We start from the raw sequence: 24,104 nt of genomic DNA on the forward strand, positions 1-24,104 counted from the left end.
TTTGCCCTAGCGTCTCCTTAACGAGATAATGTTTTACATCATGGTGTCAGGAGCAGGTGCTCCTGACACCCCATTATGAGGCCTTTGACACGGTCATCGTCCTTCTTTGACAGTGTATGTGAAAGATGAGCATTGGAGCATTGCAGAGGAGCGTAGCACTTTAAAACTAGAATGCCATAAGACATCCATTACACTGACATGTCATAGAGAAAGAAGGATCTTCAGGCCCTCAAGCGATTCACTATTCTCGAGATCGGGAGTGAGAACACCTAGCCTGCACTAGAGCTAACGCTTAAACTAATGCTTAAACATTCGCGTAAACACTTGCAGCAGTCTTGCAACTTTTTTTCTGTTTTGTAAGTCTGTGTAAAATAGTCTGGCTTTACCTTCAGCATTAATTCGCTCCCTCTAGCGCAGCCCTGAATTCTCTCTTTCGGCTACTCTTGTACGCTCTACTCTCGGTGCAGTCCGAAGGGCGTGGCAGACATCGTGGTGAGCCTTCCTCACAGCATCACCACGTGGTCGGTGCAGGCAGTGAGCGTGTCGCCCTCTGGCGGTGTGTGCGTTCCCGAACCAAGGGAGGTGGGCGTCTTCCAGCCGGTCTTCCTGCAGGTGGCGTTGCCTTACAAAGTGGTGCGCAATGAGCAAATCGAAGTGCTCGCGACTGTCTACAACTACGGCAACGAAACAATCCGAGTGAGTTCTATGTCGTCGCCGAATTGAATTAGTGTGACTTAGCTCTTCAAAGCAGCACACGGGCTGTTGGATGTATCGTAAGCAAGTGAGGCGAGTGTGGGCTGATAGAGAGGGGGCTATCTGCAATGATTTCGACTGCCAAGGAAATTTATTGCATTTATCCCCACGAGTGCGGCCGCTGTGGCCAAGAATCGAAGTTGCATTCTCTTGTCTAGCAGCAGGAATGATTGAATGAATGAATGAATGAATGAATGAATGAATGAATGAATGAATGAATGAATGAATGAGGGAAATTTATTCCCAATTTTGTAGGAACGGCACAACTACCCATTCATTGCGAATTGTTCGCCGTGACTGGGTATAGTTTGTCTGTTTGATTAAATTATTTAAGCAAGTGGTATGTTCAAGTAATCGGGCATGGCGGCATCGGCTACCGCTTAGGTTCCCAAAAAAGTTCAGAATAACTTTTTATCAGGTAACAGAACAATTTTTACCTAGTGCCTCTCCCCAAGTAAATTTTGCCTACGAAACTGAACAAAGAAAGTTATGTTTTCCTTAATTTTATTCCATGCAGCCATCAAGTGTTAGTCACATTGTACCTAAGAGCGGGGATTTAATTGACGTACTTGAACATAAAAATATATATCATCGCACTCTGTCAGTGTCAGGACACTGGCCAAAAACTTGTGTGGCAGCAAATAAGCTTGAGAGAAAAGTGATGGTAAGGTGAACACAGGCATGTGACATTAGGACTCGGAAAGGTATCTGCGGGGTTTAGAGTCGAGAGCGTACAGCTGGTATTCTAGCAGATTAAGTTGACGAGAAGGAATCGTCTAAAGCTTGAGTCAGATAACGGTAGTCTTGTAGAGCTACAGAATCGCTACCGAACGAAGAGACGCGTAGTAGAGGATGACAGAGAATCACGGGTTGTCATGAGATTAGGATTTTTTTTATTTATAACATACTGCAGACCACACATTGGTCCTTTGCAGGAAGAGTACTCAAGCGTACAAGGCAAACTGGAAACAAGGCAAGCAAAAAAAGAAAATGCAAATATAGAAATATAAATACTATACAATAAACACAAATAAATATGCATAACAGAGGACATATGAGTTATCACTTCACTAGGAAGGTTTTAATACATCACCGGTCGGGAGTTCCACTCGAACACTGTTCTGGGGAAGAAAGAAAATTTGTATATATTTGTGCTGGCGAAATGAGGCGTTAATGCATATGTGCGATCATGACGTGTACGCCTTGTGGAGAAAGGGGTCACGTATACCGAAGGTTCTAAGGATAATTCACGATTAATTACTTGCTGTAGGAAGTTCAAGCGAAGCACCTGCCTCCGTGTTTTGAGGAAGGGAATGTCGTTTGCCACCATTGAATGTGTAAGGGAAGCGGTGTGCTTAAACTTAGAATAAATAAAACGAACAGCAATTTTTTAAATTCTCTCCATGATTTTGATGTTATGTATAGTGTATGGCAGGCATGCGATAGAATTGTCTGAACAAAGACAGCGCTGCCTCGGGATCGCTTGGAAAGAACCAAGGGCCGGATTCTGAAATGCTCCTAACCTGAGACGATTTCCCTACTTTCCGCAAGGAGTCCTCCATGCTACCTAAACGTTAGGCGCCCTCGGAAGGCCACTGCGAATTCTAAAAGCTTCCTTTCGCCTTCTCTGCGGAAGGAGCACCTCACCAAAGGAAGTGTAACGTTAGAGGCGTCTGGTTTCGGGATTACTCACAAAACATGCAAAATATTTGTAATGAATTGCCAAGGTAAAGAGCCAGGACTGTTAAAATTGCATTTGTACTACTATACCGGTGCATAAATTTCATTTCTTTGGTTATTAACGTAAGAATAGTTCAAATATGATGCATATTTCAGGAAAGCAAACTCGCTCTAGCAGCTATGGCAGCATCTGAGTTTGGTTGGTCGGGTGTCGCTTTTCTTTTTCTGCGTGCGCTTTGTTTTGCGTGTGTGTGTATTTGCCATGCCAGGCAAAGCTTATTTCACGAAGGAAGAAAATGACTTGTTCACGGAACTTCTACACAGGTACAGCAATGTGATTGAAAGCCAGAAAACAGATGCTGTGTCGCTGAAAACGAAGGCGAAAGCGTGGGAACTGCTGTGCCCAAAATATAACAGCTTGCCGCACGTGCGCCGACGCGAAGTGAAACAACTAAAAAAACTGTGAGACAACCTGAAACAAAAACAAAATCGTCTTTGGACAAATATGGCAAGGCCATCATTCTCGCCACGCGCTTTTCACAAAATTACAGTAAAAAGATATGGCACAAAACGCGGTCCGCTGAACCAAACTGGGCGTCAATACACGGTGGCCAGCTACCGTGGCCTTGACTGCGCACAGCACCTATCCTAGCCGGGCGTGCCGCATGCAAAGTCGTGCGGAGAAGCATGCGTCCAGGTAGAGGAGCACGGTTAGGAAGCATGAAGGTAGCATGCCGGCTCCTTAAGCGCGGGGAAGCACCAAGGAGGCTCTTAGTGCCCCTTAGTAAGGTACGTTCCAGAATTGACACCAAGGTGCCTTACAGCGTGTGAGACATCTTTAGTAAGGAAACGAGTGTTTCAGAATCCGGGCCTAAAATGTGTTGATGGTGACAATTATAACGATGACTCGGCAAGTAAGTGTCTGGGCGCTTGCCCTCGCTGCTTGGTACCTTCTCTTCAGCTGTCCTGCTTTTAAGGGCTCAGCTTTTAGGCGGCCGTTTCTTGCGCCGAGTGTCTGTGTAACCAAGCGAATGAGCTCTGCGAAGAATGAAAGGGCGAATGCAGAGCGCAGCGCGGGAAGACACGAGGAGGAAAGCGGAGAAGGAGAATACGATAAAAGCGCGAGAAAAAAAAAGCGTAGTGCGGCGACTATGGCTACGAGATGGCGCCAGAGTAGCGCGCATCTTCTGCAGCGGCTGCTGTGAATCACGCCCAGCGCGTCACTCGCGCGCTGGCTCTCGCGATTTCCCAATTAGCGAGGCAGTCGCGCCACACTTCGTTCCGTTTGCAAGGTGTCGAACGAGGCAGATTGTCCACGCCGGCCAATGTATCGCAGATAGAAAACACGTGTAGAGCTGCGCTTAAATTTCGTGTTAGGGAGTATCGTAATAGTCAACGAATTTTTCACTGCAGTACACTTATAATTAAAAGAACAATGTTGGCACCAGCAGGTGGTGCCAGGTGCTGCTATGCTTTTGTGATCTGATAAAGCATGTAATATGCCCCGAAAAGTATTTCAGACTAGCTTCTTATAGTCATAAAACTGCAATGGGACCCATGATCAAGGTTGCAGTGGTAAATTTATATGAATAAGGCAGCACCAGTATTAAAAGATAATTACCATGAAAACACTTGTTCAGATACAAATATATCTCTGCCAAATACGTGAACACAAAAGAAGGAAAAGTACAGAACACAAGGGTACACATATCGAGATTATGTATTAAGAAGAAATGCCTTGGGAAACCATTTGAGGAGAAACAGCGATATTAACGACATTATATGCCTTGGTAGGTAACTACAAAGAAGAAGGGATTACACTAAATCGCAGAGTTTTCATGCCATGATGCTCAAGCCAAGTTTATCAAAAGTTGCACATTATTGCAAACGTAAGAGCGTAACCATTAGTCTGATAAATGCTGCAAGTGCAAAATATCTGATTACAGAATCAAAACAAGAAAACTGTTTGCAGGAAGATGGAGATTTGAAGTGATTAAAAGTGATCGAACAAGAAATGTTACTGGCGCCAACGTATTGACAAGGGCAAGTACACTTCACCTTCACTAAGATGAGATGAGACCTGTTGCAGAAAATTCTTTCCAACCACAATCCTCGTTCGACCGCTGTTAATCGCAATAGACAGATATAGCTTGAAATGTCCCAATATACGTACAGACAGCTTCACAAGAGCCATGAACTGATACATATCACTGCTCCAGAACAAAATTCGTAGATATGTTGATCTAAAGTGCCAGAACTACGAAAGGAATTTACTGCAAACCCAATGTTCGAACCAGCTATGTCTTCAGGGGTCATATGGTGAGAGCTGTAGTGGTGCTCATATGTGTTTCAATTTGCTGGTTTCAACTGTATGGATCTCTGCCAAATGTTTACCTTGGATGCGCATGTACACCTTTGCTATATTTTAACAATATCGCACAGCGTCGACTGCTCGGGGAGTCAGTGGCCTTTTAACAGTGAGGGGCATTCTTGAAGCGAACAGCACAGCAGGATACATTCGAACTAGAATTCGCCTTGCAGGACCGCACATAAACTTACCAATCCCGCCATCCCTCGTCGCTACAAGGCCACTGACACGCTGTACGGTCGACACTCGCGTGACACTGTTAAACAATTGGAAGGGTGTACACACATTTGCTTGTGTACAATGCAATTTTCACTGGTTGAAGACATGCATGCACTTATTTTTCATCGACAGGGCAATGTTTACGTGTACGGTGTGGAAGGAATATGCGCGGGTGCTCAGGAAGGTGAGCGATCCGAAAGGCGAACCGTGTCAGTTGACGCCAACTCTGCGGCGAGCATCGCCTTTCCTGTGGTACCACTCAGAGAAGGTCGCTTCGTCATCAAGGTCCACGTGCACAGTCCTCAGGGCGAAGATGTCGTCGAGAAAGAACTCAACGTAGTGGTAAGCGCTGCATGCTATTTCAAAGTGATGTGGAGCTGGAATTCCACTCCAGTGCTGCATCACATCCGTTCATTCAGGATGGCATTAATGGGCCACATGTCCGAAGCATTCTAAGCAAATTTTCCGCCCCTTGGGACACATCTTGTCCCCAAACAGTAATCGTCACCTATATTTCATATGCCTTTCTTTAAAGAACCGCTTATCATGCCCGATTGCACAATTCAATATTTGCGATGGAAGTTCTTACAACGCCGTCTAGGTCAGTTTTAACGAAATAATTTTTCAAATCTGCTCATTATTGGAGGAAGTAAAAGAAATGGAATCGCCCTAATGCCATACCACCAGGAGGCAAGTACGGGAACGAGTGCGAAGCACGCGATGCTAGAAATCATACAAGACAACGTGAAAACAATACTATTACGTTTGGTAAAACGAGTCGTCATCGGGAAGACGTCGCAGTGCTTTTGCATTCAACCACGTAGGCATGCCTTACTGCCCTTGACTATTTTTTTTCTTTCATAGAAGCATTTGTGGGTGCAATCCTGACTCTCTGGCTGGGATGGGTCTCCCTCGAGAGTGAAGGCGCACAATGTTTCGTTCAAAATTCCTGTTACCCGCCGTACTGTCAGGTCAGAAACGGAATTTTTATGACGCGGGTATTACGGTGGGAATATTTATGACCTGGGTTCAACTCCGCCCACCGCTGGAGAAATTCTAATGATTTATTTTTTGTAATTGAAGAGCGGCGCATACGCGTGAAGCAATCCCAGTGACTGAAGTTTGCTTCAGTGAGGTTCATTGAAGAGCGGTGCATGCCGAGTTACAAATAGCTAGTGAGACAAATTGGCGTAAAAGATGTTCAATGAAGAGTGTAACATACCCAATTACACATACCCAGTGTCCCGAGTTGACGTGAAACAGGTTTATCGGTGTAGTGTGGCACATACCTGGTTTTCACATACCCAGTGATCTAAATTGGGGTGAACGAGGTTCATTGAAAAGCGGCATATGTGTCCTGGCACATACCCAGCAACACAGGTTGGCGGGCAGGGGCTTAACAGACTGACGACACATATGCAACGTCACATACCCGTGACCCAAGTTGCCTCCACGACTGGTTTCGAGCCCGGTTCCCTCGTTACTCAAGCCTGATGCTGTAGCCACTAGCTCATGGACTACCCAGTGCTTCAAGTTGGCAGAGCAACGGTTAAAGACATCAGCAGACCAACCCCCCCCCCTTCCCCGGAAACTGAGGGAAGTACCCTAATAATGTCAATCGCATTAAGCCGTAGCGCAGACCCCCGAGCACTGTTTTACTCAGAAATGGAGTAAAAGTCAGGGATGACGTATGCATCGTCATGCCACCTCACTTGTGGCGGGTGATTTGAAATGCATTAGGGGAATGCGACCTCTTCTGTCGCAGTCTTCTCTGGTAATAAATCTTTGATATACACGAAGGAAGCTCTGTGAGTTTTTAGGAATTGTAGTTTACTAGTACACATACGCTGGCGTAATATTTGCCCGTAATGTTACTTTAGGGAATGAATAGAGACCAAGGAAGATAACGTTTGTGTAATGGTACACCAAGTTTGGCGATCATTATTTCAACCCTCTGGAACCTTCCAGAACATTACAAACAAACGTATTTGTTTACAACGAACAAAAATTACTATCCGTTGTCAACATACATTTTCGTTACACGTATTCAGTATGGAAATTGAAAATATCACAATAAAAAATATAGGGTTATATATGAATGCTTTAAAGCTAACCATCTGAAACTCTAGTGCCTTCAACTACTTTAGAGATGCCTTGTGAGGCTATAGTAGGTGACATAGCTGAACGAAAAGAAAAACTTAAAGATAAGCTGCATTCAGCTTTCTGAACGAATAAATGTCAAGTTCTACGTACTACCAACGATTCGCAATGTGGTTGAACAATAGCGGCTCCACTTTTTAATGTACTGTCAGTACGAAACTTTACAAACCAAACAGGACCCCTGAGATTGAGTGATAGACTTGCGGGCGAGCTGTTCTTCGAGGACATGGGCCAAAGCGCTGGTGGTAGTATGGTTATCCAAAAGCCTGTGCCACAGCGCAGCTGTGGTCGGTGATGCTGTGCTTAACAGAATCTTATCTGTTTCAACAGCCCGAAGGAGTGCCAGTTGAGACGGTCTTCTCCGTTCCTATCGACCCGGCCAATGCTCGCAAAAGGACAGTGCCGGGGGCGTTGGAAGAGACGTACTATGGTGAGTGAGATTTAGTAGCAGCTTGCAAGAAGGTAGTGTTACATTCGACTGGTTCCTACCGCGCTCCGACTCAGTTTGCAGTGATGAAGAGCCCTCTTGAAATTGGACGAAATTGGAGCCAGGGAAATCCTGGCCCAGGCCAAGGTGCCAGCTGCTCCTGGAGCATTCAGAGTAGCCACGTGATGAGTTTCTTCGGGATCTTGGTCGTGGTCTCTCAGGTTTCGTGGGAGCCTCTCTTAGTGCTCTGAACTGGAGTGCAGCCTTCTGAATGAAGCTGCCGAATGTGTTAGCGGTGCTCTATTTGTCTCGTTATGCCACTCTGCTTAATTCCTTGTACCAATACTCGAAGGTCTATGAGTAGAAAGCCTAGAAAGCTAGCGCGCTTGCTAGCGATCCCGTTTCCAAGCACTAGACAGATTGACCTATCAGGTAATGGTCAAAGGCTCCCTTTGGCGACGTAATTATGTACAAACCATCCTGCTCCATTCCCTCATGGTCTGCCAGTGATATGGGCGTCGTCCAAATTGTAATATATCATCTGCACCGATTTAAAACCTCAGGTCATTAACCTCAGCGAGGCGGTGTGGCAGACTGGCCATGGCGGGGCTGAAGAAAACGGCCGCACTGCTGGCTTTTCTTGCAGCATAATCAGGTGGTCGTTTCAAAGCGCTTTAGCGGCTCTAGAAAAATGTCTACTAAAGGGCAGCGCAGCATTAATTCTAGCTTCAGCTTGCGTCGCTCATGATAACGCGGCAATATCATCACCTTAATTCCTGGTTATTTTCGTAATACACTTTTAAAGCAGCTTTATTTTTTTCAACACCTTCATAGCACGGCAAGGAATATTCTCAAATGACTTCTCGAATATGCCCCTCGTGATAGCTCATCGTCGACGCTGGCGTCGAGACTCGCATTCTCGCCGATCCCCCGGCCTTACGGCCGTCTCGGAGCTTCAGTGTAGGCTAAGTTACTGCGTGTTCTTTGATTGACATTTGATACCAATCACGCCTATGAATGATGCTGTTTTATTCACCGTGGCTGCATGAGAACCGATGCGAAAGACTTCGTGTGTGGAAAAATTAAAATATATTCGCTGTTTTAACCTCACTTATGAAGCTGCACCACAATCGGGCTGGTTGGCGTTTCAGCCCTGTGATGGGAGCGCAGGCGGCCTTGAGGGGAAGGCCTTTGTGGAGGGCCGCGGTTTAATTTCGAGCGCCTCCAGTTTTTCAATGAGCACACGCAAAGGACGGCCCACTAGTGGTTTTCCCGTTCTGCCATCGTCAGAACCTGACTGTTGCACTCGCAAACCGAAGCGGTCAGAAATTGACCACCTTGTGCTTCTTAAAGGAGTACTAAAGACAAATGGGTCAAGCTGGTTGAAAAGTTAAGCTTCTGCTGTAGCGAATTTCGTCATTCAATTGTAGTGAAAACAGAGTTTTTGTGAGCGAGAAAATGAAGAACTGAAAGAAATCGGAGTGGAACGCTCCCATACCTGGACATACGCTCTCTCTCTGTCTCTTGTAATGTAAGCACTGGCTGATTCACAAAGAGTGGCCAAGAAATAGGTCACGTGCAGATCAGGCCAACTGGTACGCTTTGGTGCGGGCGATTCAAACTTTGGAGTGGCACAGGTGCCTTGGGTTTGAATTTCCTACACATCGAAATCATATGTTGGCAACCAGAAAGCAATGCGAGACTTCTAGATGAATAATCTATCGATCTAACTTGGCCTGATATTTTTCTTTAGTCTCCTTTGACAGGGTGCAATTGATTCACCATCCTGCAGCTGCGTCTATGTCCTTCTAGCGAGGAAGCTTATTGGCGTTTTTGAGATTATTAAGATGCTACCTGAGTCATCTCAGAGTTTTCCCGCCATGCAACCTTTAGGCTTGCCCTCAACGTCATGTCTAGGGATAATAGAAGCAGTAGCTTCATAACGTCTGTTCACAGTCATTGAGTGAAAGAAATGAAATAGTATCTAGAGACCGGCGCCGTTTTTGTTAACAAACATGCAGAGACAGATCTACAGCTGCATCCTTGGAAAAAGTTATGCATTGTTCATAAAAGGCTTGTATAGGAATGATCATCATCATCGCTACCATCAGCATAAGACAGGTAAAATGCGCAACAATAACCACTACCGGTATTTCCATATCGTGCTCAATGTGAATGAATGATTGGGTTTCAAGTAGTAGCTTGTAGCCTTGTGCTACATTTCGGCTGGATGTCAATTTTACCCTTCCGTCTAATTTCCTCCACTGTGCAGGCTTCCATAGAAGTGATTCGCCATTTCCAATACTAGATTTAACAGGCCATGACCTGCTGCTTCATCTATTCTACAGATTTCGTAGATTCGGAAACCAACCAGCAAACCATCTCCGTTGATGTTGTTTCGCCTCCGGACGCTGTGCCAGGCACAATGCGCTGTTCGCTTTCCCTGATGGGTAAGTGGCTTCGTTGTATTGTCTTGTTTCACCCAAACAAGACTGATGACAGTAGAAGTTGCTGCCTATGTGGGGTACAGATTGCAAGGGGTGCTCAATAAAGACTGAGACCGATGCTTTGAAATTTTTTTTATGCGAAGCATATTACGAGAGCTCAACCCAGCTCCTCAGGCGCGGCGGTCTCGCCTTCAATACCACGTGACACCGTGACGTCACGACAGAGGAGAAACGGGTCTCCAACTCGCGCCGCCGCTCGCGGCGTTGCGGCGGTATATAAGCAGCTGCGCTTGCCTCTGCTAGACACTCACGAGGTAAGATGCCTCCTGGAGACAGAGCTGCTCGTTGGAATGAGAAGCGAAGGTTGCGGCGTGCTACAGAGACTGATTTTCTAGGTGGCTTTGGCTCAACTCTTGCAAGATGGGCTGGGTGGGAATCGAACCAGGGTCTCCGGAGTGTGAGACGGAGGCGCTACCACTGAGCCGCGAGTACGATGCTTCAAAGCGGTACAAAAGCGCCTCCAGTGAATGCGGTGTTGCCTTAGAAACGAGCTGGTTCTAAGGCTCAGGCGTGCGTCGCTTGCTCAGGCGCACATTTCGTTGCCGCGCCGAACGCTACGTTGCTCGACGCTCACCGCGTCCAATGCGGGGCGCGTAGTCGCTGCGCCGTAGCCCATTGTCTTGCACCCCTTGGCCGGTCGACGGGAACGCTGTCGCGTTCCACTCTTGAAGGCGAAGCAGAGTAACGCATGAGTTCTTTCTTCGTCTAGCCGAACCAAATATAGTCAAGCAACAGCAGTTCACCAGGCTAAACAGTGGTTCAATAATTAAAATAAAGGCTAGTATGCTTCGCATCCTGGGCTTAACCTTAGCTAAGCCACAGCCATTTTTTTAATGGACATTATTTATTGCCGCCTGTATCGCTTTTTGTAGTCTCTGCAGTAACTGAAATGCACTCGTCTGTCTGTTCCCACCAAGTCCGGATAACATGATGGAAGCCACCTTTTTTTAGCCCTTTTCAAACATTTCCTCCAATGCACTATAACTACGCCTTGTTCCATGTCAAAGCAATGCCTTCTTCAACCCTCAGGTACGTAAAGAAGTCGGGAATGCCCGATCTGGACTGTACAAAACGCATCAGGGGACCATTGTAATGCTTCGGAGAACGGTAAAAATGCAAGTTGATTTGTCATGTAATTGGACATGGAACGTGTTGTAATTCCTGGACATTGGAGACGATTTTTAATATGGTGGCAAAAAGATTGCTTTGCTCACGTTATGTAGGCTCGATAGAAATGACGGGACGCGTGCATCTTACTTGTTGGAGAGCATATAGAAATGAATAAATCTGCTGTTGAATAATTTTCAGAAATAAAGATTTCGGAGCGTCAACCTGAGTGTTTATTGGACAACTCCCTTGTAAAAATATTTATTTTCAATATTGGTCTCTTCGTGTGATGTCTCGTTGACACACGCACCAACGCAAGCACGGGCTGGAACCCTTGACCTTTCTTGAACAGCCCATTCAGACGCGCTTTTCGTTTACAGAAGTCCATGTTGTTTATTTTTGTTTAACAACAAAAGGCCCTGCAGTGGCCTAACTTTCGAAGGAGTGGTTAAAATAAGAACGACTGCAGGCTATACTAAAACAAATTTGTTTCGCAATATTTCAGTGCAGATACGGTTGGCACGCACGTTAAACTCGCGTAGCTTCGCATATAATCCATGTTGTGGAGAGCATGCAAAATGACAGCCAGTAGTTGTAAGAAATCATTGTGTGGAATTCTCATATGGGTAACATGCATCAAATATTTTTATTAGTTTTTGACTCAGGTATGTATTGAAACGCACATTCCTCGGCAACACATACACATGCGCTTTTTTAACTCGTCAATACTTCTTTCTAGGCTAGTTATAGTCTATACACATTAGCGCAGTAAGAAAAAGAACACGCATGGAAGAAAACGGAACGGGCATTATTTGTTGTTATTAGGATAGCAATTACGTGGACATTCAAGGCGCATTTCTGACGTAGGCGTCGTTGTACCCGTGATGTTCTGTGTAAAGTTTAAGAGTGATAACATAGTCACCGCGCGCTGTGTGCTGTATGTGTGAGTGAAAGTGTGTGAGGGTGAGCCGACGATGGCAGCTCAGTCTCCCGTACACGAGGAAGGAAAGCAGGGAAGGAGCCCGCCGTTTTCCGTCGGCACAAATCACTTGGGGAGGAGGAGGGAAGGGGGCGGGGGCTTTCTATTGTGGTGGCTACTGCGTACGGCGAGGCCATGCTGCCCATATCTTGAAAAATTGGAGGACGCTTAAGCTTCGCCTTCAAGAGTGGAACACGATAGCGTTATCGCACCCCGTTCGCACCGCCTACTCAAACGTGCTACGCCAGCCAAACGTCGCGATCGGCACAGATAGCCGGGCCCCGACGCGCCATGAAGGCGGACGCGATCATGGGGCGAGTAGCGCGCCACGTGTCGGGGCAGCGCCGTACGTTGCGAGGAGGGGGTCTTCTGTGTTTGCCGCTAGATGGCTCTGCGTGTGCGCAGAGTGCAGAAGAAATGTAGCGGAAACCTACTTCGCTACTCGTGAAACGGCGACTTCTGTAAGTTACATGGTCATAATTACCGATATACACCGCAGTATAACTTTCTACGGCACGTTTCTAAGGCAACACCGCATTCACTAGAGGCGATTTCATGCCGTTTTGAAGGAACGAACTCATGGCTGAGTGCTAGCGTCTCTGTCTCGCACTCCGGAAACCCTGGTTCGATTCCCACCAGCCCACCTTGCAAGATGTTTTTTTATTTATGAAGTGCCTTCTGGGATTTATTGCTCACGGACAACGCCGCTGACGCCAACGCCGACGACACCGGCTTTTCTGCGACCGGAGCTCATTAACGCTGTCGCGTTAAAATGGTCTGCGATGAATACAGAGTCTAGATGCGCCGAGGGCTCATAGCTTCGTGTGTAGTTCGCGTTGAAGTGAGAGGCAGCACGAAGGTAAATTCACTCGCTGCTGCGGCCGCGCCTTCTCACTCCAGCGTTTGTTTGGCAACGAGTGTGCACGGTCATCGAGTGAGACGTGTTCTTGTGCGCTTGTGTGAGAGTGGCACCAGGCTTGTTATTTTAGTTAGTAAGCGAATGCTTACTCATACACGGCCGATAAAGCTACTATCCTTACTTCGTACAGACTGCTTTTTCACGGGCGCCACCATATTGCTACGCCGTGGCGCCATCTATGGGCAGTCGGCATGCTTGCTTGCGCGACCGCTCCATTTTGCATGGCAAGTATATGCTCGGTGGCAGTTTCTGGCATTTGTTTGCGCGCTCGTGCGGTCTATTTAGGATGACGCGGCGTTTTCTACGTGGTGGAAAACGGTTCTGTGAGACGTACTGAAGTGGTTTAAGTCGGTATGGCCGGACTTTCTGCTGGCATTGAGGCGGACGGAGTACGCAGCGCAATGTGTGCTCGCATGTTTGAGCCTACAATCAACCTACAATCGGACATCAATTGTGTATTTCTGAAAGTTCCAGTCATTAATGCAACCTTATTGCAGTATTATCCTCTAGTTCTAAGCTGCGGTTTAAGAGCAACGGAACATACGCGACGATCGCAACAGCGTGGGTACCGTTCTGCTACAATATCCTGAGCTGTGCTGTTACACTTTGACAAGCATTGAAACTGTTAGCTACAGATTACATTTCGTGTCTGCTTGGTTCTGTGTATGTTTCCACCCATGAATAAAATAGTTTTGGTTGGTAATAGCATACCTTACGGTGCGAACTATACTTGTCCAGCGAAGCGACCGTTTATGAACTGTGCGAGCATCCTAAGCTGTGGTAGATGCTGGATTACAGATATCTTTGTTCTATATAGCGCATGGTCCAAGCATGCGGTATCAGTGTTTATAAATCTGTAAACGTTGTGCGGTGTGACTATGTGAGGTCGTACTGCGGTGTTAGCCCATTTTCTCTATTCTTTTTTTCTTCGAAAAAGAAGATGACAACAGAATCTTTTTCTTCGGTTTTGTTCGTCCCATTCTCTACGACGCACCTACACGTATTAAGGAAATTTTGTCCTAAAAAATAGCCATTGCAATCTTTTTATGTGATCCATCTCGGATATGGCTTTACAGGGCAAAGAGGCAATGCCGAAGCACACAGCTTATATATGTATCATGCTGGTTCACCAACCACAGTGATAGCTGTGTTGCGCAGTGCCATTGGCCTCACGCAGAAAGGCTAGCACAGACATATAGTGATTTTAAGCCTACTAGACTTGAAATGTGTCAGAAGGATGCCGGTGTATCACAATTTGATAGCGCCTGCCGCTTAGATGTTTCGTGCTTTCCTTAGGTTGGCCGTACACGAGCATGCGCTCTTATGTTGTAGTCCCTACGCCATGCGATCAGATAGTGATCAGATTTACCATTTCATGCTGGTAATACAGAGACGCCTGTTGTCTTCATTGAATTAAAACCGATATACGCAAAATAGTTCACAACACATACACACCGCGGCTGATAATGCGCCTCGCGTGTTTGCGCCTGAAAGAGATATTACATGTACTGTAGTTACCGATACACCGAAAGCCTTCCCTGACGACCTTATATGAACGGACATTGCGTAAATTTCACAAAGTACGATCTAAAACATATCGAAATTGTTTCGCAGCACACGACAGCAATACTTTCAAGCAGCGCCGCGCCTGATCACACAAGCCAGAGAAGAGGAAAGGCTTGCTGTGCACCCTTTCCTCTTCGCCCGATGAAAAGGTTTATAGCTGTCGGCTAATTTGCTATCACAGTCGATGATTCGACTTTCAGGTGAAACTGTGGCTTTTTTCCCAACTTAAGGTTTGGACTGAATAAGAAAAGCACCTATTCAACCTATTTCTAGGTGTGTTGTCTGCTATTTTTCACGGCAGTCTTTTTCATGGCACCGTAAGATAGAGCAACAAGGGGCAGGACAGACGTGTGTCTTTTCGAGGCACAACACTCTCTTCTGTCCCTGATTGTGTTCTTTCTACACTTTGTATGGGCTGAAACACTGGGGCAAAAGAATCGTCAACATCAAGAGCATGCAGAAAATTGGCATTGAGTGCAGGGAGGAGGCCTGCTTGAGCTGTATACGGCATTAATAGTTTGTATTATTATAACATATGATACTTCTGTCGCCTGTGAAATGAATGTGAGTACTCGCAGAAGCGGGCGTCTTCTAGTTGAAGAAGAAAGCTTCTATGGACACAGCTTGTTGCGTACGTCTGCCACCCGGGTAGTTGTCTAGAGTCATGTCAGAGCAGACGATAAGTTTAGGACAAAAAATTCGCACTTCTGCCTGAAAGGCGAAGCACCGATTGCGATAGCAAATTAGTAGATAGCTGTGCGAAGTAACTATAGTAGTTTTATCAGCCCTATAAACTTGCGAACATTCGCTTACTAACTAAATTAACTATGATAGAACATGTAAGCGCGACTTAACGAGGATGTAGAAAGAAACAGGCACACAGAGACTGCGCTTTCTTTGTGTGTATACTTCTTTCTATGCCCTTGTTCAGTTACGTTTACACATTCTATCATGGATTCAAACCAACTAGCCCGCCAATGTGTTTTAACTAAATTAACCAGCACGGTATCACGCGCGCACACAGGTAAACATGAACATATCTCGCTCGATGAGCGCGGAAACTCGCTGTCAAAATTCTGGAGTGAGGAATCGCGGCAGCAGCAAGCGAATCGACCTTCATGCATCTCTCGCTTCCATGCGAACCAAATGCCAAAAATACAGCGCATACGAAACTACCAGCGCTACGCTTATCTTGCAAACATCGCTGACCACTTTGAAGATAAGGTCAGCGTGGGCGCGCATTTTGGCTCATGGTGTAAGAATATTATAACCGTGCTTTGGCCACGTCGCAGATTGCTTTCAAGGCACACGAGCGCCGGTAAGGCGTCCCTGCGGCATCCGCCAAAGGCGTCTACTATGGCATCCACATTTCACGTGACCAATGCCATAGTAGAGGCCGCGGTTGTCTCCACTATGTACGGAGCGGCGGGCGAGGAGGACATCGAGGCACCCTAGCAGCCGCCGGAGAAGAACGTCCCTCCTGCCTTGCCCGATCCCTCTGCCTCGTGCCAACAGGAGACGGCACGCATCCAGGCCGCATTCCTCGCTCGTGCACAGGAGATTTAACTGCTTTTGCCGGCTCACCTTCACACGCTTTCACTCATATGAAACCTCACGGCATCGCCGACGGCAAAAATGCACCTGGAGTGTCGATGTAATTGCTATCGCAATAATAAAATGTGTTTGAGCGCGGGCACAGAATTGCAGGGGATAACTCTTCCAATACAATATCTGTGTGTCATGTCTCGTGCATATGTCTGGTCAGCACCGTGTGCGTTTCAGGAGGAAATTGACTTAAAGTGGGACTAGCTCCAGGACAACAGTTTTTGTAGCCCGGGGTTGTACTCTGCCTAGACACTATGGCTTACCCTTCGGATTCTTTCGAGCTGTATTTACAGTTGATATTTGGTGGCAATGTTCAATGACAGAAAGTAGCATTGAGGCTTTTTGTAAACACCTTAGTGCTGGCCTCTGCATTAATTTTGACTACACGGGTCTCATGGGTCTCTTTAAAGCACTCGGGCACAGACCACGACGGTGTTTGCCTTCCATTTACATTGAAATTGGGCCGCTTCAATCGGGAATTGAACCTGCAACATAGCTCTCAGCAGCAAGATATCATAGCCACTTAGCGCGTTTACGCAATCTTGAGCATTGAGAGTGCCATTCTTAGTACACTGAGAACCATTTCAAGGCACAGGCAAACATTAGTGCCCTTAGCAAGCGTAGCCTTGGCGTAAAAAAATAGGTTTTTTCTTCTTTTCTTTCTCAGCAGATAACTCTACATGTAGTGAACACATCCCGGAAGTTCTACGTTTGTTATGGGATATTTTGGGTAAATAGAACTACCCGATATATCGAACAAATTTTTTTTCTGCACTAACCTCGTTGTTTTATAACCAGATTCGAATGCACTTCCGAAAGTTATTGCCCCAGAACACCACTCTTTATTTCGGGTGTAATGATGACTTTCCCAAATCATCTCGTCGCCTAGGAAACCAGGTAGGCTCGTTGGCTGAAGAGACGCTGGAGAAGATCGGGGTCCTCATGAAGATGCCCAGCGGAAGCGGCGAGGAGAACGCTGTGCTCATGGCAAAAACGCTGTATGTTCTCGAATACCTCAAAAGGAGGAATGTTACTGACCGTGCACTTGAAGAGAGAGGGCGTCGGTACCTTGGGGAAGGTCAGTTTATATCTTTCTTTATTTATTTACTCTTATTTCAAGACACTATAGGTAATTTGACCCCACCAGCAGGGACATGTTTCTAGTACATTGGCTAAAGAAGCGTTCCAAGATTTACATAACATTGCAAGCGGGCTTGTGATAACGTATACGTTAAACGATGGAGTATGCAGAGAAAGTACAGACTGTCATGCATTGTCAAATCAGCAGGGGAAAAAAATGAGGGGAGCAGGAACAACCAAACACTATGAGGTAATGCGCGGATAAAATAAATCATGAGCACATCTAAAGTATAGATCTAGTGATCGAATATTCCTGCAATTCATTCTCTTAATTGCTTCCTTGACTGACCGGATCTGGAGGAGTGTTCTGTTTTTCAGTCATAATCATCGTCTGATGTCTGAAAAACAGAACACTCCTCCAGTTTTCACTTCTGTTTTTCAGTAACAGGAGGAAAAAAGTATGTTGAAGTTATAACGCCTTGTCTGTGCGCCGAAGGAAAGCCTGATGAGAAGTCCTTGCCTTTGTTTCCCCCCGTAGGATATCAACGGCAGCTGTCTTTTCGGAACGAGACCGGCTTTTTCTCGAAATTTGGGAACACAGTGACCGGTAGCCTGTGGTAAGCTCCACAGTCTCTGCCTATTCACTGTTTTTAAGCGGGTCACTTTAATCATATCAGCTATAATACTCTGCATCAGACTTCAAGTATAGTAGGGTACGCAAGGGTGGCTTAAAGGGGCATGTTGGTAATGTTGCATCTTTGATTAGCAGCAGCACGAGGACCTACATGAGAAGTAAGCGCCTTGCTTTCCTGTCACTTGTCTTACTTCCCATGTAGATCGTCGTGCTGGAAACCAAATATGCTAGTGTACAATATTGTGACGGGGGGGAGGGTATTTTACTGACGTGCCACAAGCTAGTGGCAAGGTGAAGCTCATTAGGCTTTGAATCCGAGCTAGTTGGTATGGAAACGTCTTCGAATGAATCAACGCTAAAGACGAAAACACGGCGTATGGCAAACGAACGCGCATGTCGGTCTGTGGCTTCCGTTGTCACTCACTGCATGCTGTCCTAATGCTTTTTCGTTCAAAGATGAAGCTTGTCGTCACCAGTCGGCTGATGACATGAGCTTGCGATTGGAAATGGCTAACTAAAAAAGGCAGATTCGTCCGAAAGGCAGAGCATTGATGGTGGTAGCAAATTATTATAGACAGCTATACGGAGTAAGGTTAGCCGTTTTAGCAGTTGCATAAAGTGCTGTAGACGCTCACTTATTAGCTAAATGAACAAGCATGTTGTCACACATTCACCGGCAAATATGAACACATCTCACTGCATGGTCGCGGGCATTCACTGTCAAAATTCTGGCATGATGAAGAGAGGTAGCAACACCAGTCTTCGTCACGGTGCAGCAGGCTTTGTACAAAAATTATCCAGCTGTGTCTACGAAAGCAATTGTCACCAATAACTTTTGTTTCTACAGGAAGTATATCTACCATAATAAGAAAAGAACGACTGGTTTTTCACGCACTTTCGAGGTTGTCACTGTGGCTCGCACTCTTACGCGCCGGCGCAACGGCGCCGATACAAAAGGCGCATGCTCTTGCGAAACTGGAGTTCCGGGGTGCGTAACGCCAAATATTATATAGCTCTTTGAGAGGCACGTGCTCTCATGTGAGAGCTTGACGTGGTTCATATGTGCTTTGTACGAGACCTATACGAGGCTTATACCTGGTTTAGACGTGGTTATGGAGTGCTCAGGAAAAACAGTTGGGCCGCCAACTTCTCCCCCTCAGACGGCTGCGGGAGAGGGCTCTATCGTCTGGAGAAGAGGACGACAGTCGCCTTTTACGCCGGCGCTCACTATGTTGCTGGAGGGGACAGGGATGTGACGAATCGGCTTATATATGGACCTCTAATTACTGCTGCAGATGTACAGGTGAACGGCTTTGTTCTCTGTGAAATTAGGCAAAGAAAGAACAAGCGCTTTCTCAATTTTTTCACTGTAGCAAATATATGCCTTCAAGCTCATCATTCCTTTATTGAAGCGAACATCTTTCTTGAAGCGTTTGGACATTCGCTTATATTAACGGTCATCTTTGAATGTTTCTACAGAAGGTATGTTTTCTGAAGTATTTCACTTGGGTGCATTTGTATGCGTCCAGTACAAGAGCCCACACAAGAAATATGCACAGGGCTGCGTTTGATAGCGTTTGTTCAATGTGTGCTATTTTTTTTTTCTCGTTTGATTTTTTTTTGCTTCGATAGGTTGACAGCATTCGTCACGCGCACGTTGTGCAAAGCGAGGCAGTACACTAGCATCGATGACTCGGTCATTTTATCCGGCCTGTGGTGGCTACTGAGGCAGAAGAATTCGATGGGAGGTTTCTGGAAAGAGTGGCCTTACGCGGAGGACAGCATTCTGGTAAGTTAGCAAGTTGACAGACCTTGACTGGTTGGCTGCCCGATCTTGCTTAATATACGCGACGCTGTAAAGGGACTATGAAAGATGCCGCAGTGGAGCGTTCCAGATTAGCTTTGGCAACGTAGGTGCGTTTGCTTCGCACTCAAAGCTGTTTGAGTGGGCGTTTCTTTTGCATTCCTCGCCCATCGAAAAAGCTCGGCATCGGGCTCAGCGACAGACCATCATTGCCACTGAACAACCTGCTATAAAGAAGCGCTCGCACAAACTGAAGTGTAGTACTGAAGTCTGTACCTGGTACAAGAAAACGAACTGGGCCTTGCTTGCTTAGTGATATGTGTTGTGGCGCAGAGTTGTAAGGTGAGGGATAGCTTTAGATTGAAAGATAAAAGTTAAACTCCACTAGCGAGTTCAGGAAATTATGAATACGAAGGAAGCCGTATTGATTCTTTTTAAATTGAAGCACATGTAGAACAAATGCTTTTAACAACAACTTATCAATTTAACTTATTGTTGTGAAAGAGATAGAGATAGGTTATTTGAGCTCAACCTGATATTTACCTTCAATAGCCCCTTCAGTCCCAAATTACGTTCAACTGTCGATAAATGTGTGAAATTTGCATAATTTTATGCCACGGTGCTGGAGACTCCATAGAAAGCAAGTTAAGCGGAGATGAGAATAACTGCATTTTATAGACAGCCACCATAATTACATAGCGATTTATTATTTTATTGTAGTTAGTCATGGTACGTCTCTTCAATAAAAATAATGAATCACCCGCTCTAAATACAAGCACATGTTAATTATTGAGTGGAAGCATTTGCAACGAGTGAAAAAAATATTTCGCGATTACTATCAAAACAGCCCACTTCCAATGTCCGGTCAAACACGCTAGTGCCTTCACCAAAGCGGTCGTCTGAAGCAATAAAATTCACTCGGAAGTGAAATGGGTCTACTTTTGGGAAGCAGAATGTTCACTTTCACAGAATGTTCACTCGAAGCTTAATGTTCATTGTCTATTCTTTGCAACCACTGCAAAGTAATGGGAAATGTAAGTTGCTTCCACAAACGTGTACACCATGACTGAAGGGGATAGGATCATCCTCCTTAACATGCCTTGCGCCCACAATCTATTGACTGCTCTATTCCTACTTCTGCGAAGGCTTGGAAAATTGTTCCTTAGAAACCAAATGCCAAACGGGCTACGAGAATGATGTGGGAATTCGTCGATAAGCTCTTAGCAGACAACTCTCTAATGTTTTGATAGTGCCATAATTTTCTTGGGGCGAATGCCGTATAATGACTTCAGAAATGGTTGAGACATGACTTGGAATGCAGGCCCTCCGCCGACTTGTTTGTATATGAAGAACTGAATCTCTGTCTGAGTTACTGTAGCTGCAAAAATGAGTGACAGGCACAATTCCAATGTTGGCACAATGAAACAGTGTTTTGTTATTCTTGTTTCTGAATCTTACAGGGAACGGAAGACAGGTTTACGGCCATGACAGCCTTCGTATTCATCACCTTGGTGGAATGTAATCCGTTCATCAAAGAAAAGGTACGCCTGGTCAAGAAGGTGACTCATTTCACCTAGCGGCACGGGTTCAGTTCGTACATGACTGAAACATTCTCATGGCACAAGTTCTCTTGACCACAAGCACTTTTGGAAGAGAAATCCTACAAAAATTTTAAAGTATTTTATCAGTCAAGCTATCCAAACAAGTACTCGGGAGTGCACTAGATGCTTCCGCTAATGACCCGTACAATACACCCTCGGATTTCAAGCTCACTTGCGCAGCCAAGAGAAAAATTACCTTTATTGATACTGCTGCGGCTCAAAAAAATTTCGGACAGATAAAATGCACAACACAACTGCGAAACGCAGGGATGTGCGATAACTTCTCACTCGCTTTATGTTTACGTGGCGCTTGGTTGCGCAAGCACTATCGTCGGTGCTATTACGTGATGGTAAATAATGTGAAGAAGCTTTGCCTGTTGATAACTTCCGGTCTTGCCTATTTTAGTAATATTTTCCCCAAAAATATGGCTACATTTTCTGTTCGAACCCATCGTGGTGTCACAGTAGGTGGGGCGCTGTGCTCGCCGACTTCGTTCTCGGCAGCATTCCGCGGGAGCGGAGGAGGAGGATGAAAAGGAAGGCAGGAAAGGTAGGGAAGTCAACCAGATGCACGTCCGGTTTGCTACCCTACACAGGGGAAGGGGTATAAAGGAAGCAGGAGCTGAATGCAACAACGGTCATGCACCGTGTTTCGGGTACACCTTAAATAATCCCTGGCGGTAAAGATTGCTCTGAAACACTTGTCTACAGCGGGAGTGATAGCCCATCGTGCAGTACTCCAAATCTCGCAGAATAATTTAATATTTAACTTTATATTTAAATGCAATTGTTTGCGGGATCATTATTCAAAAGACTAGCCACTGGACAGCTTACGATCTGAGTTGGGGATGCGGTGGTGGATAAGTGCACCTTTGCATCATGTAATGGTTGGTGATGTCATCTCTTGGGCCACAGCGAAAGAAACTTTTTGTTTCCGGAAATGGTCCACAATATTTGTGGTTTAACACACTCCGAAGACCGTATTGTTCGACGTTAATAACGATCCCACAATAACACAGCACGCGTACGATTGAATCTTCACAGTTGCATGAGTCACAGATGGTTTTGTGTCACGTTGCATATTTTGCAGTCTGCACTGCATCCCATGCGAGAGACTGCAACGTATCTCAGCGAGACAGATTTCGGAAATGAAAACGCCCACGCAACGGCTCTTGCAGCGTACGCAATGATGCGAGGAAACGTCATGGGAAAAGACAACGCACTGTTGGCCCTCATGCAAAAGCTCACCCACGAACCTTGTAAGTCATTTATGTGCTTCCTTCCTTATAGCACTGCATGTTTACAAAAAAAAAAAAACGAACAAATGAGAGCAATAGTAATATTAGTGGGTGGATGAGAACCTAATTGCAAATTTCTCAATAAGACGAGCAAAAAGTAAAAATGCGATGTTACTAGATGTTACTATGTTGTTAACTTCGTCGGTATTGACTGCTGTTTTTTCATCTTAGTTTTACGACCATAGTATCCTAGCATAGGGAGAGGCACAAGGCAGTTATATGCCAGCACGTCCTGGTGATACGGAGGTGTAGCAGTCAGTGCTTTCTATCTCCGAAGCAACTTTTCCCTTAAATTGTAACAAGAAATTCTCAAGATTTCCGCAGAACTCTGTAAGATAAATTTATTCAGTCTGTCTGTGTGAATTTTGTAAATATATACTTCTATGTTATAACAGGTATATAGAAAATTGATAGTTCGAGTTTATTTCGAAGCTTGTTTTGTAAATTTTAACAATGAAATCGCGGCACTCGAAGTGAAATGATGTCGAAGTGCAAGCCACGCTAACCAGATTTCTTCGTGCTAGGAATACAGTCTCCTGCATGAAACTACATTCAGAGAACGAGATGTCAGTGCTTTTATACTTGCTCCACGTGCAAACTAAACTTGAACAAAAGCAAAATGCCCAGGTTGACACGGAACCCTAGTCGAATTGTGAGGAAGCGGGCACAGGACTACGCCGGATTGCAGATAAAGTAGCCATATCAAAACTGTGTGTCCCTTCACAACACCAATATGAAGTATGTGCTCTAAAATTTTCCGAGATGCTGTGATGTACCGACGTTCCAGCACCACGTTTGCTCGCTTACAAGTTATCCGCAGCGAAGCGTGCAGATATGCGGCCAATAATTTTTCTTTCCCCTACGCCAAAACACGCCCAAGCACATGACTACTGGGACTCTACAATGCGATTGTGATGCTCTCTGCCTATGGATGGCTAATTTCAGTGCATAGTCGGCTACGCAGTGCCGACTACCTTGTCACGCTCGGCGCTAGGTATAAGTGTCCGCTAACACCGAGATTTGCAGGTGCTGCTCTGGCTGGCATTGCGGCATACGTTCATTTTGTCGGTTACAGATTATACTTGATTTAAAGGAGGACATCCAGTTGATGAGAGGCATTCACTGCACTGCAGCAGGACAACAAGTCGTACTTCGCAGGCTAATGCGAAACTAATTTGGGCTGAGTGAAAGGAAAACAGTTCGTCACATCAGCAGTTCCTCGTAGCGATCATTTCGGTGTCGTGGCAGTGGTTTCTCATGTCCTTGAGTCTTTTTTTTTTTCTCCACGTCGTAGCGCCAATTTTTACTAGATTCGAAAGATTCTCCGCTTCGCTTGGGAAGCGAAGCGGAGAACCTCTGGATCTAGGGAAGTTTTGCTCGTGTTAGCAGTACTGGTA

At 45.7% G+C, this 24,104-nt stretch overlaps 1 protein-coding gene across 2 annotated transcripts in view; it reads left to right on the forward strand.

The window, feature by feature from the left end:
• Positions 1 to 24,104, forward strand: part of LOC126527514 (complement C3-like) — a 154,048-nt gene that overhangs the window by 95,298 nt on the left and 34,646 nt on the right. For both annotated transcript variants that reach the window (XM_055068701.2, XM_055068702.2), the window contains 9 exons: positions 468 to 696; positions 5,153 to 5,362; positions 7,511 to 7,610; positions 9,956 to 10,057; positions 17,180 to 17,368; positions 17,909 to 17,987; positions 19,637 to 19,793; positions 21,269 to 21,349; positions 22,500 to 22,668. In XM_055068701.2, coding sequence (XP_054924676.1) covers positions 468 to 696; positions 5,153 to 5,362; positions 7,511 to 7,610; positions 9,956 to 10,057; positions 17,180 to 17,368; positions 17,909 to 17,987; positions 19,637 to 19,793; positions 21,269 to 21,349; positions 22,500 to 22,668 — 1,316 coding nt within the window. The remainder of the gene's footprint in view (positions 1 to 467; positions 697 to 5,152; positions 5,363 to 7,510; positions 7,611 to 9,955; positions 10,058 to 17,179; positions 17,369 to 17,908; positions 17,988 to 19,636; positions 19,794 to 21,268; positions 21,350 to 22,499; positions 22,669 to 24,104) is intronic.

Source organism: Dermacentor andersoni, chromosome 9, assembly GCF_023375885.2.
Source record: "Dermacentor andersoni chromosome 9, qqDerAnde1_hic_scaffold, whole genome shotgun sequence".
Lineage (NCBI taxonomy): Eukaryota > Metazoa > Arthropoda > Arachnida > Ixodida > Ixodidae > Dermacentor > Dermacentor andersoni.